General features: G+C 31.7%; 1 protein-coding gene across 1 annotated transcript in view; it reads left to right on the plus strand.

The window, feature by feature from the left end:
* LOC140436408 (uncharacterized) overlaps window positions 1–17,018 on the plus strand; it is a 109,760-nt gene extending 92,742 nt beyond the window's left edge. The window contains exons 16-20 of the mRNA XM_072525195.1: window positions 348–519; window positions 900–1,904; window positions 2,573–2,776; window positions 6,016–6,441; window positions 9,984–17,018. Coding sequence (XP_072381296.1) covers window positions 348–519; window positions 900–1,904; window positions 2,573–2,776; window positions 6,016–6,441; window positions 9,984–10,183 — 2,007 coding nt within the window. The 3' untranslated portion in view covers window positions 10,184–17,018. The remainder of the gene's footprint in view (window positions 1–347; window positions 520–899; window positions 1,905–2,572; window positions 2,777–6,015; window positions 6,442–9,983) is intronic.
* The last annotated feature ends 1,158 nt before the right edge of the window (window positions 17,019–18,176 follow it).

Genomic DNA, 18,176 nt, shown 5'->3' on the forward strand with positions numbered 1-18,176 from the left:
GATTCTGCAAGAAATGTAATTGAAAGAAACTTCAAGATAATGTCCTCTTTGTTTATACACAAAACTCAACTGTGATGTTGCCATATTCTAAATAAATAAATAAATCCACTCAGATCTTCAAAATAATGAATATTTCACTGGACAACAGATTGGTGGAAGACCGAGCCTTTTGGAAAAAAGTTGTAGTCAGTCAAGACCCACCCATGGTTGTAGGCTACATGATAATTGCATAAACAAAATGTCCTGCTTTACTGGCTCACATTCTTTTTTTTCCTCAAATAAATACTATTCTACTCTTTGACACTTTTGCTTAATTGTAACTAATATTAAATTCATTTGTTCAACAGGTATCCCCAAAACCAAGTACGCCTACACCAAAATCCAAGAGTCCGTCGGTTAACGAAGCAATTATTCATTTAAACGAATCTGCCTCAGTGGCCAACACTCCTATCAATAGTAATAATAAAATGGATGATAGTTCTGATGTGAAAGCGACAGAACCGCCTCGGGATGTAGGAGGTACTGCCTGACCTTCTGTTATCGCCGTACAAAACTGCCAGAATAATTTAAATTCAGGTAGGAAAAATTCGTTAAAGAACGAAAGCATTTAGAAACTAAATTAGAAAAGTCTGATTTGAAAATGCTCATCTAGTTTGTCTAAAATTGTCACTCACTCTCAGAATTCAAGTTTTTTCATTTTTTTACGTTCTCTGTGATTAAAAAATAAGGCTCAGGGCAATCTTAGAATTCTAGAAGAGAGGGCACCTTGCCTATCTTAACGGGGGGTACTCTTTATTATTTCTAAAAAAGTTTTTTTTTGATTTTTCTTCTGAGAGCTTCGTACTAATGGGAAGCGGATAATTTTTAATAATATCTAAAATTATTTCTATTTGTTTCAGCCAGGAAGTCTATGATTACGTATTTAAAATCCGTAGAAAAAATTAATGATATTTCCTCAAATAATGTGGACGAACCTGGTATTGGTAATTTAAAGAAGCTTACTCATTTCAGTATTGAATCCATTGTTGGAGAAACTAATAAAACTGACTCACACGATACAATAGATACACCAAAAAAATTGCGTCTAAATAACAAACAGAAATTGGTTGATATGGATAATGTAATAACCGTTAGTGTAGATAATAATAATAAATCCTCTGACGTGGGTAATATAGAAGGTGTAGGCTATATTGAAAATAAAATTGAGATATCGCCAGAAGACGTCATTGCTTCTACGAATGTACTTAATGTCAACAACAACGACATCTTGTTTCACGATAATACCGACGTGAAACTCGCTCTCGCTCCAATAGCTGATGAGAAGGTACCGAACCATTCCTGTAGTCCACAGTTGCCAGTACCATCCCCAAATTATCCGGTGCAGTCCAGCACCGCGGTACCAGATACTCACAGTTCATTACCTCAAGCAACTAGTCAAAAACCTAAAATAGTAGAGAGAGGTAGTATGTCGGATATAGGAACTGATTCGACTAACAAAAAATCATCGATACGTACTATACGCCGTGAAAAGAAAAAAGAGTGTACTTTTACCGTACTGAATATACCAAATGTACCTATTAACACAAAGCCGATTGCAGCTAAACGTCAAAGACTGAGTAAAATTGATTTGGCTGCACTGAAAAGAAACAGAAAAAAGAAAAAGGAGAATAAGGGAATCAAGAAAGTTAAAAACGATAAAGTTTGTGTGGAATATGGTGTTACGATTTATGGTTATTCCGATTGGTCCGATAGCGACAGTTCTTTTTTTAGTTCAGATAGCGAAAATGAAGAAACCGAGACAGATCTTGTTATTAAGAGCGGACCGCCCCTTCAGCTGGATTCACGTCCCGACAAAATGCAATTTTTAAAAACACTCAACCTAACAACGCATAGAATGAATAATTGTAAGTATAATTTTATTTTTTAATATTTTTTTTCTATCTATGTTGCGTATGATAAATATTTTTGGGTTTATAATGTACATATGTCTACAATATTATAAAAATTTAACTCGTCTCCTTGCTTTAACTCCAATACATTTTACGTCATCTCCATAACTAGGTATCCTACATGTATGAACTCTGGTTTATCTTAGTATATCTAAATTGAAAATCTTCTGCAAGGAGTTTGGATTGTGACCCGTTGTCCTTGCTGTCAATTTTTTTTGCAATTCGTCTGCTACTAGTTATGATTATTACGGGTATTAACTTTTGATACAGTTAGGTGGACCCAAAAGGTTAAACAATAAAATTGAATGGCCACGTCCTTTCAGGCATCACAGCTGTTATGAGCCAAAGCCTTCTTCTGAACAACCCTCCATTCGCTCCTGTCTCTGACAACTCATCTCCTTGCTCTAACTCAAAATATATATTACCATCATCCTCTAAATTGTCTACTGGCTGAATATTTCGGTAATATAAATTTGAAAAATTAGGAGATTGTGAAAGCTAAGAAATTATTTGATAATACCTATATTGTATACAATATAATAATTAACCACAACAAACATCATGACCATTTTTTATTTAATAAATTACTATGTTATTTACATTCTCATACAAATGATTATTAGTTTTAGAATTACAAAAACTGGAGAGAAGGAAGTGGCTAGACCCCAGTGTCATCATAGAAAAAACTGATGATGAAATAACATCCTTGAATCTTCCAGTGCCTTTAAAGTCAACGTTAACATTAAACATGCTGCAAAATTACAAGGCCAAAAAGTGTTTCTTTCAGTTACTAGGACTGAAGATGATGTCTGCAGAGGGAAAACAAAGTGAGTACACTATATTCAATAATACTTGTTTTTGAAGTTATACTTCTATACGCGCGCTCCGCGTTGGAAATTTGTATGGGAGTTAATCTCCTTTCATACATATGTATATGAAAATAAAAATATACATTTTCATCAAAATATTGATTCAATCCTTCATTGTTAGTAAGTTGTTATTAATTCTGTTTCTCTTTCTGCTATGTCTTACCTATATAATTACATATGTAATGATTGTGCAGATTGACTCCCAAATAAATTTGTAACGGCGAATGCGTGTATAGAAGTGTAACTTCCACTGGACTGCCACACCCGTTTTTTTTTCATAAGCATATTCGGAATTATTGTATATTGTGCGCTATATTCGCTTTAAACATTGTTTAATTTGTTGTTTGGTGGCAATGGTAATGTTTCAGAGTTTGATAAGTACAAACACAAATTAAAAGTGCAAACTTTTTATTTATCCTTTGACTGAGCATTTATTACGTCTTTATATATTAACCGTCGCCGTCTATTTTGCCCTTTTAAAGTGTAGTATATAATATATACAGGGTGTTTCATTAAGAATTGTCCATATAATAACTGAAGAAACTTTAGCACAAAATATGAAGATTTAACCTAAAACACTTAATAAAATATTCCTTCTTACCGAGATACAGAGTGTTTTATTACAAATATTCTAAAATAATTTTAACCCATTGTTTTAATACTTCCAATCTTTTTTGTTCTTACTTGACAAACAGTTTACACATGTCAGGATACTTTAAATAGTGTTAAAAGATAGTTTTGCTCCCTCACAATCTACGGCACTGTCGTAATAATCATTTCAGTATTTTTTTTATCCTTCTTGTTTTAAGCCAGGTTCTTCCAAAAACCGTTTTTTAATAAATTTTATTTATAGTTTAAAAGATATTTGAAAATCAAACTTTTTACAGGTGAAAGTACATACATTACGAGCCCTTTCCAATATCAGTTGGCCCAACGTTAGATTGATAAGAAAATTAAATTTTAGAGAACAAAAATAAAAGCGCAGCGTATATTTTAGAAGTTTTAATGCATCGAACAACGTTGTTGAATTTCCTTATTAGAGAAAATATTTTATAACTTAATGAAAACTATTGATTAAACAGAATAATAATAAATTAAAAAAAAACGCATAGAATATGTAATTTTAACAAAAAACGTGTGAAAGTTTACCACTGAGTTTGCACCCCCTTTATTTTTAATGACATCTACAATTCTTCGAGGCATACTTTTTACCAAGTTCTGACAAACTTCTAATGTAAACGAGTCCCATATTTCTTGCAATTTTTCCTTCAAATTTATTAAAAACAAAATACTTGATAAGTACCATATCCTAATTTGTGGGCTTCTCGGTGACATGTTGATCTAGAAACGTGTCTTCCAATAACGTCACTCCATAAAACGCCTAACTCCATATAATTTGCTCGTCGATTTTTCACTATAATGCGTCTTAATGCCCTTCGATCTGCCTTGGTTATTTTACTTTTTCGTACATTTCTACGTTTTGTGACGACCGAACCTGTAGTTTTGTATCTTCTGACTATATTTTTTACACTATAGCGTGACAATTGCAACATATTCGCGATTTCCGAATTGGATTTTCCAGAATTAAAAAATCTAATATTGATTCAACAAATTTTCTCATCGATAACTTTACCTCGACCCATTGTACAATCCACAAACGGCAAAAAGTTTTACAATACTACAAAATACATTTGACATTAACTGACAATATTATTGTTTTGATGTCATTTTTCCATATGGTTGAAAATAAATAAAAACCATAAGGGTAATGTTTTAATAAATATTAATAAAAATGCCATATTAATTAATATGGGACCTCATAAAAACATGCAGAGTATAATTCGTTTGTGAATATGGGAAGAGGCTCTTAATCTACTTGAAAATTGTTTTTTCTTAAAATGGCTGCCCAAACTCGTCCAATTTGTTGGTGGGTGTCATCATTTCTTTTTAAACGAATCATCCGAAAGTAAAAAAACAAAATGGTTTCATATTCTGTATCGAATTAGCTATGGTCGGTGCTACAATAAACATTTACATCGAAAAAAAAAAAAAACAAAATGGTGGGATTTTGAATTTTTCTACCCTTTTTTGCATTTTTAATTGTTTATAACTATTTTAAATAACAATGAATATTTTTGGTTGTGGTACTGACCATAGAGAGACATGTAAGGAGTAAAATGTCGTTTGGTTCATCTTGATAAGCAGAATACTTTTGAAATACGAGTGACACCCATTTGAAAAAACGTGGTTTTGAGAAAAACCCCTTAAAGGAAACATCTGCCGCCACTTGGCCCTCGCGAGTGGCGGGATTAACAGCTTGGAGCACTCCGCTCCAGATCCAGATCAATTCTATAATATTCGTAAGAGTATTTTTTAGCACTTTTCGAAAAAAAAAATTTACGATTTTTTAAAAATTATTTGGAGGAACCAAGCCTAAATAAAAAGTTATATTGTTTTTTTTTTCTTTGAATCAATTGTTCAGGCACTTTCAAGGGTATAGGGCTTTCTTCATCTGTGAGCTCAGTTTTGGGAATGCCTAGAATTATTGCATTAATTGAGCGAAATGTGAAAATGAATTGGTATTTTATTGCATTTTTGACTTACAAATCTTTTATATTTTTACTTCTCTCTGCCCGTGGTCTCTCTCTTCATGCATTAGATATCTCATATCATGAACCTTTTTTCTACCAGCCGCATTATAAGCATTTATAACCTAAATAAACATAAATGATCTGAGAATTTTTTTTTTTTAAATATTCATTTTTTAAACTTATTTTATTTGTACTAGTATTTTAAAAAACAAATATATTTCCACTTTGTAATGAAAAACCAAAGTATAATCGTAGAGTAAATTAAATGCAGTCCTGTATGACATTCGACATTTCATAGCTCGACGTATATAAATATCGTTCGTATCTACGGCAGCTTTTTATTCGCACGTATCGATTGGTTTAAAACTGGACATTTTCTAAATGTTAAGCGTTATATATCTCTGCATACAGTCAGTCCTGTTAATTTTCTCTGATATGTAATAAAATAGGTAATCACTAACATACAGCTTTTACATACATTACTACAAAATATTATCATCTATAGTGTTCTTTTTCAAAAGTTTTTTGCTTTAATGATGAAATGTAAATGTTAAAAATAATGATTTCCATCGTTTTCTTGCATTTTAAATTTTTTATCGTTTTTAGCTTTGGAAAAGAACTGGACGGAAGTGGTGAAAGACCGGATAAAAAGAAATTGCGAATCCTCTGTCACAAAGTACACTGAAAAACTAAACAAAAAATTGGCCTCTGTGAAATCACACCAGGACGAACTTATGATCGATAGCAAAATCAAAGATAACCCAATTTTAAAACTGCCCATCGTTCACCAATACAGAGTGAATTCACTGCACATCGATAAAAAAGAAGACTGCAGAAACATCGCGATTAATCAAGGCACTGGAATAAGCTGCCTTCCTCTTTCTATGATATTGGTACAGAATCAAAATTCTATGAAGAATGAGAAGTTGGAAAGTTCGAAGGAAAACATTTGGGTCGAGAAAGAAGATTGCACCAAGTTTAAATGGCCGGGAGTACTGGAGTTAATAGAAGCCTATAAAAGGTTTTCAAAAGGTAAATAATATTTTTCAGTATATATTTCTTTAATTTGGATACTACGGATGTGTACCCATCCGACAAAGAATACTTTGTTTTTAAAATAAAAATCTCATTTAGACCGGATTGGGACGCTCTTGCCACTGCGCATCAAGACAGTTAAATGTATAAGATGCGGTTCGGCATTAATCTTGACCAATTTCATTTATTCATTTTTTTCTTAACATGAAATGACTGAGAATTATACTCAAGCTTCTAATTCTTTTATCTCAAGCTATATCACGTGCAGCTCTTCTCTAGTTCCGACTTCCATAATTTTTAAATCGTTTTTGACGTTCTCTAAACTACACTTTCTAGGATGTACTTAGTCTTGATCTATTTTCGTCGGACTTTCATTCGGTGATACTTGGCGTGATGGGTTAGCTCGTCGAATCCAAAGTGCATATGGATTCTTTATGAACCTTTCATCTTTCATTTAAAACGTGCCAGTTTGATAAGCAGAAGTCCCAAAAAGTATTATTATGGCCTAGTAAAGTTATACCATACAATGTTGACAGTTTCCTTTACTTATCTTTTTCTTTATATATGTACATATTTTCCATAACTAAGTATCCTAAGGTGGTAGTCGCAACACTCTACGTTTTGTGACTACTTTACTTAGAGCATACTTATCAAATTGTGGTGAATGTAATTTACATACATAACTCTAAAAGCATTTTTTTTAGCATTGCTTCTTATACCCTTATTTCTTTGATTGTTAACCATTCTAAGAGCTCTATCTTTTTCCAGATAGATATGGTTCCCTTAACCTTAAATGAAAACTGGCATTGTCCATAACTACTACAGAATTGGTCAATAGGGACGTATTATTTCACCAAAAAAGGTCTTATTAGGGCCTTGTACATTCGTAACTTACAATTTTGACAGGTTCCTTTGCTTATCTTCGTCTTCATTTTTGTACATATGTGTTTATTTCCATAACTAGATATCCTAAATGTATGAATTCTGGTTTATCTTTTCGAAACTGAAGATCTTCTGCAAGGAGTTTGTATTGTGACCTTTTGTTCTTGCCGTCAATTTTTTTGCCGTTTGTCTGCTATTAGTTATGATTTTTGCGGGTATTAACTTTTGATACAGTTAGGTGGATCCAAAAGGTTGAACAATAGAATTGAAAGGGCATGTCCTTTCAACAACTGCCGCTTCGGTGTCAGTGGGAGTAAATTTCATCCATCTGATTAGTTTTTTGGGTTTAGCTACAAAAACGAGGTTTTTGTACAATTTTTTGTTTACTGTGCATAGGCTTCTTTCAAATCGATTAATAGTCTAAAGAAATTCTGAAACTGTTGTCTTGTAGTAAATTAAATATTATATATGGAATTAATCCACAAATGATTGCAATGAAAATTATATTTTATATTTATTTTGACGTTTTGATTTCCACTTCGGAAATCGTTTTCAAACTTTTTTAAATCAAGAAATTATTAGATTTAACCCTGTAAATGTTTACATATTGGCAATTGTGTGTCAAGACCAATTTGACAGTTAACTTATTTGGCCTCGATCTTGTGTCCAAATAGCCATCTTTTGAATGAAACTCTGAGGGTGTTGTTGTAATACCGAATTGATTGATATCAAATTCTGAGATCAGAAAGATCCCAGATGCACAGAATGATCAGAATTTGATATCTATTCTAGTATACAACAGCCTCAGAATTTCTCTGAAAATATGGCTATTTGTCCACAAGATCGAGCCCAAGTAAGTCAACCGTCAAATTGGTTTTTGGCACACAATCGCCGATTTGTAATTTTTGCATGCTAAATCTAAAAATTTCTAATTTAAAGATTTTCGAACACGGTTTGCTAATTTGAAACGTCAAAACAAGTAAATTGTAATTCTCATTACAATCAATTTGTGTAGTAATGCACAAAATTAGTCTGCACTAATGATTTCTTTCGCATGGGTCATTATGTTATGTAGGATGATACTCTTAGTAACATAATTCCTCTATAGTTGGTGCATTTTTTGAAGTGAAAACTTCTATAGGCAGACCTGAGAAAACTGTAATTTTTTATAAGGGGAAAATCTTAACCTGACGTCAACATAAAATTAGGTTAATAATGTAATGCAAGTTGCATATCTTTAGGGCAATTCAGGCAAAACTTTGCTAATTTATGAAGCAATCGCATATTTATTTGTTCTCTCATTTTTCATACATTTTTTTTTCTGTTGTCGATGCTTTTGTAAATTATCAAATTAAAATTATTAAGGCTCGACAGATCATTATTTAAATTGTGTACTCTTCTACTAGTCTTTCGTTCTCTGCGATAACCATTATTTCTGACAGTGTAAAATTGACACAACACTTTAGACACAACTAATTAGGATGAATGCATAATGCCATATAACGTGTCTTATCAAGCGGTGTCTGCAGTTCGTCTTTATTAAATTTACTTTTAAAAATTGTCTTTTACAAGTTGCATTTGAATGAGGTAAAGTAAACGCAGACAATGCAAAGTCAATCAAATTAGCAAATAGAGGATTACCTTCAAAATGTTGTATTTGGCCCACTTTAAAATATAATTCATTCAGATATTTGTATTCTATTGGAATATCCTGGTGTTGTTGAAGTTTCCTCCATTCTTCATCGATCGTTTGTATTGTGTTTGTAGGTCTTGAGGATTACAAATTCTAAATACTAAAATATTAAAAGGAGGATTAAAAATACTAAAATCATTTCTTTTTTATTTCCATACAAGCTGTAATAAAGAATCGCCTGCATCTTACGTAAAAATTCTGTTTCAATTCAACGTCTAAATCATTAATATTTTGCGTCACCCCAATTCCTAGATACATGCTGTTAATAGTGACAACATTTGTCGGTAAAATTTTCGTTTAAAACGATAATTATCGTACATCTGGCAAAGCAGGACGTTATTTTAAACAGTATTAAATTCGATCGGAAACATTCGGGTTGCAATCGTGAGACTAATATAATTTTGATCTCCCTCTATGAAGTGGAAACATAATCCTAGTATCTTTGTTAGTATCTTCGCTTATTTTGTAATACTAACGATCTGTATATAAGTAAAAAGAACCTGAGACAGGATCACTACATCCTATAAAGGTTTTTATAGCAATTAATCTAATAGCGTTATAAATGTCTTATCTTAAGCTCACTTTTCTTATATCCTTTAAATTTGGAATGTTTTGAAAAACGAATTTCCTACCATTCTTCCGAACCTCCATCTTTTAGACTCTGAACCAGTTCAGTCTCATGGTTATTTCTACGAAACCGTTTAATCTAGGTGTTTGAAAATGGCTACAAAATAGTGGCATCAAAATTGTACGAAAATATAAAATATTTACTATATTTTAATATCTAATCATAACAAGTTATTTGTTCATAATTCTTTGCTGTTTATGTACCGAAAAAGCGATATTACTACTGTTTAAACGATATTGAGAAATAACAGATTTGTTAATAATCAATCATTTTTGAGTCTTCGTTACATAAATATACAAATATATCTCTTGTAATACATTATTTTCTATTTTGTAGAGAGGGACGTTCAGATCTTTCAAACGAAAAAGCAACAAACGTACCTAGCCGAAGAAAACCTGAAGAGGCAGCGTGAAGTGAAATTCCTTGAAAAGAAACAGCGAGAGTTACGTTCCGTTTTGTTCAGGAGAGAGAACGAGAAAAAAGAACTGCAAAATAGCATTGACCAATTAAAAAATTGTATCAATTCCTTTCGGTAACATATGTTGATGAGGAGAATGACGGAAATGTTTGAATTTCTCTTTTCGGTTTTTATGTTTGTTGTCTGTTATTGAGGATTAGGTTGTTAATTTTGGCTAGGTGATCGTGGATAAGTCGACCAAAATGTAGGGATTTATCTTAAAATTTAAACGATATATACTTGTAGTGTACAAATTCCATTTGTCAGTAAAGGAATTGTGTAAATCGTATCACAATACATGGTAGTCAGTTTTCTTGCAATCGTCCTAAATTTTCCTTAATAATTTTCAAATTCAAAAACGCGCATGTCTTATTGCAACAATAAAAATTCTAACAACATTCAACTGCGACATTTTCCTCAATTGCCAAACTGGACCTACACTTTATGAAAATGGAACATCGATCATTATCACTCTTTTCAAATTGTTTGTTTCCAGGAAAACTTCTCTTTGGCGTATTGTCAAAAATAGTCCAATTTGGTAGTTCGTAGCAATACTAGTACTAATAAATATATAATAAAATCAGTTATTTTATGTATCAAGTCCACGAAACACCTATTAACTGATTTAATTCAAACTCTCCGACTTATATGTTGTGCTTTCTTCCTAGTTTCGAACTCTTAAACAATGTTCACGCGCCCAGGCCAGAGATGGATAGGACTTTGGTATACAAGCTCGAACACTGAATGCACTCCCAGTACTGTGAACGATTTATGCAACTTGACTCATATTTTTTATTCTGTTCCCGGGAATAACAATTAAAACCGTTATTTGTACTTTTAATATGTATGTATGCAATTTTACAGAAGATAATAGGAGTATCTTGCGGTGCCTCTGTTTCTCTTCACATCATCCTAAGACGCCGCGATACACAAATGGAACTTATGGAACCGCTGCCATAAACATATTTTAACCATAGTGTTCTTTTTCGTACTTATACCAATTGTTAATATTTACTGTACTGTATTTCTTGTTTTTATATTTAAAAATATTTATACTTTTATATCTATTTGTCAATTAAAATGTCTAATAATCTGTATATATGTAAATTGTAATTTAACAATGAGACAATTCGAGTAAAAAAATATGTATTCACGCGAGTAACGTTATATGTACAAAATATTAACCATATGAAATTTACTACAGGAAACTGTATTGGTAATGGAAAGAAAACTAAAATGTATTGGTTAGAGAAAAGTATTCCAATTGTCATTATCTTTAGTTCACATTTTATTACATTATTCCATAGGTCATCTTTTGTTGTTGCTTTTCTCACATGACCTCCCCCACCCTCCATTTTTTGATTAAATTTCTCGCGTACTTTCATCTTGCACTTAAGATCGTCTTCTTCATTTTATCATTAGACACTTATAGTATGAATAGGGGATAAGATCTTCAGTTTTAAGGATGTAAAATCACGATGCTCCGAGGTCAAATCTGGGTAATAGGGTGGATGTTCCAACACTTCAAGTGCTGTTCCATTAATTTATCAATTGCCAAATCAGATTTATGACAGGTCCTGGTCGATAAAGTTTTTTTTGACCTTCCCAACGATGGCACCGCCTTTTATCCACTAATTACGCTGCAATTACACGTTTATACGTCGATCTTCAAAGCCATGTGAACTTCTGGCGTGGTTTCAGTTTGTACGTCGATGACCTTGGACCCCTTAACGGCTACGTTTAAACTGTTTTTTACCATGCATTTTATCACTGTACTATAGTCGATTTTTCCATTTTCAATACGCTCATCTCAATTACTTCAAACAATTGCTTACAATTAGCAGCTGCCTGGGCGTTGCGATTTCGAGAATTTATCAGACCGGTTCAGTAAATGAACTTTGTCGTATATTACTAACATCGCTTGTTTCTTTTTTTGCTCGATAATTTGCTGTTTTATTCGGTGATATCCTCGTCAACCCAATAATGTAATTTTAAACGGGTTACATTTTATACTTTTAAGAAACACTGAAATGCTTTATGTTTTTTAGCTTCTCTAATTTTAATCAAGCTAACCCTACGTGTCTCCAGAAATTATGCGTTGTATAGTCGACTTCAGATATATATCGACTTAAGTGCGAAAGAAAGCTATCACTAAAATGATGTTAACCAAAGAATGTTTCAAATACATTGTGCAAAATAATTAGAAATGGCTTATGCTAATGAACTTGTTAGTTTTCGCTGTAGGTGAAATTTCATTTTTATATTTTTTAGCCATCTATTTAACTATACCAATATCAGCTATTCGTCCAGTATATTTAAAGATTTACATTTACTGATAATATTACTAATTTGCAATGGGTAATGGATAATTACATGCGCTTATCTATTAAAGTGATAGAGTTTCGTCGGGCGAAATATATCTTGAAGTCGACTTTAACTTTTTCTACCCATTCAAATTCCCTAGCCATAGGGATTTGAGAAAGAACAAATTCATGCTTGTAAGGTTTCAAATTTATTTATGTGTTATTTAATTGGACAAAAGGAAAAAATGTAAAAATTCTCGAACTGTCTCAAAAATTTGGTCGACTTTCCATTTCGGCGATAAGAATTTCGAACTGAAGAATGTTAAACTATAAAAGATATAGCTGTGATGGAAGAAGGTGGGTTTATAATTTTATTTTGTTATAGTATTATGTATTTGATGCTTCCGATTGAATGATTTTATTAGTACAAGAGCAAGTCATCAAAATGCAACTATTCTAGCAATGATACGTTATTTCTCAATTATTACTAATAGTTTTTCGGTAAATTGACATAAGTCAGTATTTTGTAATTTTTGTTTTTTAATTTATGTCCTAGACAAAATTAAGGATAGTTAATTTAAATATCTGGTATATATATTTTTTATTAATCGATCCGAAAAATGATGTTCAAGTAGAGAAGTGTAGTTAACAAGATGAAAAAAAAAACAGCCAAATAATGCATAATTTATCTTTTAATAATAAAGTGAGCCTTCTGCGTAAAACTTCAATTGAAATATTTAAACATATTAAAAACAAATCAAGCGAATTCAACAAATAAATTTCAAGAATTATTAAGGAAAATGTGAATGACTACAATACTGTATATTTGAGAAAACCAAAGACGATATAAATAGCTACCGAAAGAACAAAGTTCAACATCGTGATGGAAAATAAAGTAAAGATAGATTTTAATATGGTTTGAAAATTGTAAGCAATAAATTCCCAAAAAAAAAATGAATGTGTTAAAATGTTGTTGACAGGTCATTTCAATTCTTACTGGACCTCGCTTTCCAAAAATTTTTCCTTGCAGGATGTCTTTAAGGAGGCATATCTGCATATATAGCAACTGACATTATTGTTCATGCAGAATCACTCTCTGAAGTTAGTTGCGCGTATTTACTAAAACTCTGTATGTTTTACATATATCGTCGGGCTAGTACTTATTTGTTCCATATGCCAAATTCTCATTTTGAGATATTTACATTTAAATATTTTGGTAATATTTACTCGTTTATTTTAAAACTCAGGAAAATGATGTTAATTCTAAAAAAAATATTTAAAATGGTGTGTTGGATTATGCCTTCAAATTTTTACTGACTCCTTTTAAATTTGAAAAAAAAAAAATAAAAACCTTTGCTTATGGAACAAAAAGTAAAATTAGTACAGAAATTTGCACATTTGTTCCATATGCAATGAAGTACAAAACTGAATTATTTTATAACGTTTTAAGTAAAATATTTTAGTTTGCGTTTCTATATATCTTATATGTATCATTCTACAGTTAGATCACAGTTTATTACATTATTTCTAATCTTATATTACTGCAACTTTAAAAAAATACAAGGGTACATCAAAAAGAAAACTCCTTTTTGCTTTTAAAATTTATTAATAATTAAAACATGTGTATGTGAAACAAACAGTAAATAAAAGTTAAATATTCTTCGTAGGTACCTACTCATAACGTAATTGAAATAAATAATTGCAGTTGGAAGAAATAAAATCATTTATTTAGTAAAGAAAATATTGTTCTGTACAATATTTTGTCAAACTCGGGCATGTAGGCAAACTATAGACACGATATGCTTTATTTTTTTAGCGTCGACTGTAGGTTTTTCGGTAATAACCTTTACCATGGAAAAGTTAATAATAATATGATCGTTTTTGCCCTGTTTTTTAGCAGAGCCGCGTGTCTTATGTTTATTAATTCTAATAAAAGTAACATTGTCATTTTTATTAAAATCACATTTAAAACTAATATGCAAGGGGTCATCTTTTTTATAGTTAATTTGTTTAACTTTAGTAAAAGGCAGATCTTTAAAATTTAAAGTTTGGCTTACTGTTTGAAAATTTAAAAAATCTTCTTTTTTTAGTTGCAGCACCTTGAGGGCTGCTTTACCGGGGGGTATATTTACGAGGTGTCTTAAGAGTGAAACAGGGCTGTATATTGTCCTATGTTTTAAATACTTTTCTATTTTACTGTGAACAGACTCGATTTCTTGAATTAAACTATGTCCGGGCTCTGAAAATTTATGTTCAACTGTATTAATGCGATTATTGATATGTAAGAAATACTTTATAGCTAAGGCCATGTGTGAATTGCGGTTTTGGGGTCACAAGAATCCGACCATAATATAATCTTATTTACATTAGGATTTGTTTCTGAAATTGTGTTTAATAGTTTTATAAGAGCACTGGCAATGTGATTACCATTACGTCCTGAAATGGCTTCATCCAATAGAGCAGAGTAGGTAATTTTACCTGTGGAGCAGTAAACAGTTAAATTATATACTGAAAACTTTTTTTTATAAAAAAAATTTGACACTTCAGCTTTTGGTAGAGCAAAAACATTTTGCATATCAAAGCGTAAAACAGCAGTAGACTGGTCAAATTTGTAGGCGTTTCTATCAAAGTCTCTTTCTATTTTTCCTTCGATTTTATTTTTTATGTGAAAATCATATTGTTTTTTATTTTCTTTAGTTTTATTTTCAATTAATTTGTATTTCTCGCAGATATCACATCTATCGTTTTTTGGTAGAAAAAAACCAAATTAAATTCTCTTGTAAAAATTTCTCTATACTTATGTGATTTAACAGGAAAATTACTGAAGTCACTTTCTAGGTATAGTTGATACATTTTTTCAATAGAGAGACACGGATCTAAATACAATCTAACACGATCTGATCGACAGTAATGAATCTCTATATGGGGGAATGGCTCAATATGTTTTCATACCCCATCTACAGCTTCCAATGGTAAGACTTTCTTTACGTATTTTCCTTTCAAAGGAGTCCGAGCAATCCCTGAGTTATCCTTATAGTGTTTTTTAAAGAAATAATAAATTCTCTGTTTACTAATGTTTAAAGTAGTTAAAAAAAATTATTCCCTACATACTCAAATTTGCTTATTTAAAACCTCAAGGTAATATTGAAACGAATTTTGTTTCTGGCAGTCCGAAATATTTTCTGTTTTCACATACCTTCGTTTTGGTGAATTTTTTTTACAAATTTTGAATAAAATGCATCTTTTTGGCTATCACTTAGTTGCCAAAAGTTTTTAAATATAACTTCCTATCCATTGATAGGTACAAGTTCTCAAACACTTGGATTGACATTGCCTTGGAGTATGGTCAACTTCTTTTTCGTGCTTATATTGAAGCACATGTTCTCGCTGAACTTTTTTCACATTTCTAGTCCAGTTCTCAGGATTTCTCGATTGCTTTCTTGTTTTTTTAGAAGTCTTCTTGTTGCTTGCTTGGACATCTGGATTTTCCATGTTATTTTCTGCTGAGCTTTCTCCTGTACATTTTTCGGCACATTCTGATACCATTTTTGTAGAACTCTCTGTATTTTGTCTGTTTCCATCAAAAGAAGTTGAACTTGAATCACTGTTATACTTTTATTTTATGTTATCCGTTTTATACTTTTATTTATCACATCCAGTCGCCACCATACAAGAAGTAAGACACGTTAACCTCAACTCACTGCATATAACACTGGCATGGCACAAACAAGCACCGAGGCATCAAATGCGCGTGTGAAATACTGGCTTCTTATTGGCCTTTGCATATGGAACACTTAAGCACTGAAATAACCCATAAAATAATCATATGGCACAAAGTTACAAAGGTATTACACAACAGTCTTGGCTGTTAGAGTTATCAGGGCCAAATTACATACATTATTATGTTGGCAATGTTTCATTACAACTGCTAACCCGAAAAAGTAGAAAATGTGGTATGGAACAAATAAGCACTAACCCGACGATATGTATTATTCAAAAGGTTTAAAAACCGACACTTTGAACGTCTGTAACTCGGATTTCTGAGTCTTTGCGCAATGATTGATAACTTTTGATCAGCATGACTCTCTGCAAAGTTTCAGCCAATTTAACTGAAACCACTTTTACATGAGGAAGGTGCCAGGATCCTTTTGGAACTATGCACTTTCGCTTGATATTAGAAGGTTGGTTGGAGAGATTTGCAAACTCCACTTCTCGTCTAACATCGGAGTTCATCGCAAATTTCTTTATGATTAGGTATTTTTTATTGTAAAACAAAAAGTTAATGAAGTAACTATTAATTATACTTTGTAAATTTTATATAATAAAAATTTAATTCTTAACACTGAACAAAAATCTTTGTGTTCACGAAAATATATTTAATTCCGTTTTGGTTACGAGCTCTTATACTATAAACCAAGAATGCAATGTGGTCTAAAAAGTCGAATTTAACTTTTTAAGCTGTTGTTTATTTTTATTTTACGGGTGTTTTAGTTAAGCGAAGTGAAAGTGGTGTTCACTTATTCTGTGATAATGAAAACTTAGTAATTTTAACATAAACACTGTTTCTAGCATGACAAACTGAATAAAATTAAAAGTAAATAAAACAAACAATCGATGTTTTATTTTAAACCCTAAATTTTTAGAAACAGTTTCAGGATATTAGTCAGGAATTAGGCAAAGGCGTAACGAAAAATATGTTAGCAGCAAAAAACTAGACCCAAGTAAAGAGGTCAAGTGCAGAAGCAGCTCGCACGTTTCTAAAAATTAAATAATCCTTCTATAACCACAGATTACACCTAAAATTACGTCAAAGAATGATCAAATGCTATATTTGGTCAGGGTTGTTTCATGGCATCGAGACCTAGACCACAATATATCATTAAACTGTGCCTAGACTCTGAATAATACTCTGGACAGATATGCAATCAATGAAGCTGTGTTAATAGAGCAAATGTCCGTTCATGATTTATTGAAAACTGTTAAAGATTTCATACCTAGGGCATTTTCTTAGAGGAGATCAGTAAAGTAACATCATCATGAAAAGTAAAATCGACGGTCGCAGAAGAATTGGAACGAAGCAGATATCACGGTTCAAGAACTATTTCGATCAGCTGAAGACCCTGAAAAACTCGCCAATATAAGGGCCTGTGGCACCGAAATAAGAAGATTGGTTGTACGAACAAGTTCAATGTGCTTTCGGGTGTATGTAGTAGAATTAAGAATCTAGAGAACATATTGAATTTTGTCCTCATAATACCTTGAGCAATTAACATAAATCACAACACAAGTTTTACAATAGACCAAATAAAAACAAGGAGAGAAATAATAACTAACCTCGAAGTGCTGAACAAAATGTTTCAAATAAAAAATACAGCTGAGATAATTTTGAACAAAAATGTTTTTCTTGCACTCTTGTGTAGAATGAACCGTTCTCTTAGAAAAGTCAATTACGCGCCCGAAATCAATTTTAAATGAAATTTGTGTCAACTCGACGGTAAAAATTCGATATCTTTTGATCAGAGTGTCCTATCGACAAAAATCAAAATGCGTTTTAAAGGAGACGAGTGCAGCTTTCGTATTCAATTTTTTTATTTCGCCGAAAATGAAGTCAGTTTTTATAAAGGTGTTAAACAAAAAACGTTGCGCGATTTTTTACGATTCTCTTAGATCAATAAAATTAAAATTTATCGCTTCCATTGAGCGGTCACTATGTAATTTTCATTGTTAAAGCCTAGTCTTCAAAACCTATAACATGAAATTTTGGTTTTA

This window comes from Diabrotica undecimpunctata, chromosome 1, assembly GCF_040954645.1.
Source record: "Diabrotica undecimpunctata isolate CICGRU chromosome 1, icDiaUnde3, whole genome shotgun sequence".
NCBI classification, from domain to species: Eukaryota; Metazoa; Arthropoda; class Insecta; order Coleoptera; family Chrysomelidae; genus Diabrotica; species Diabrotica undecimpunctata.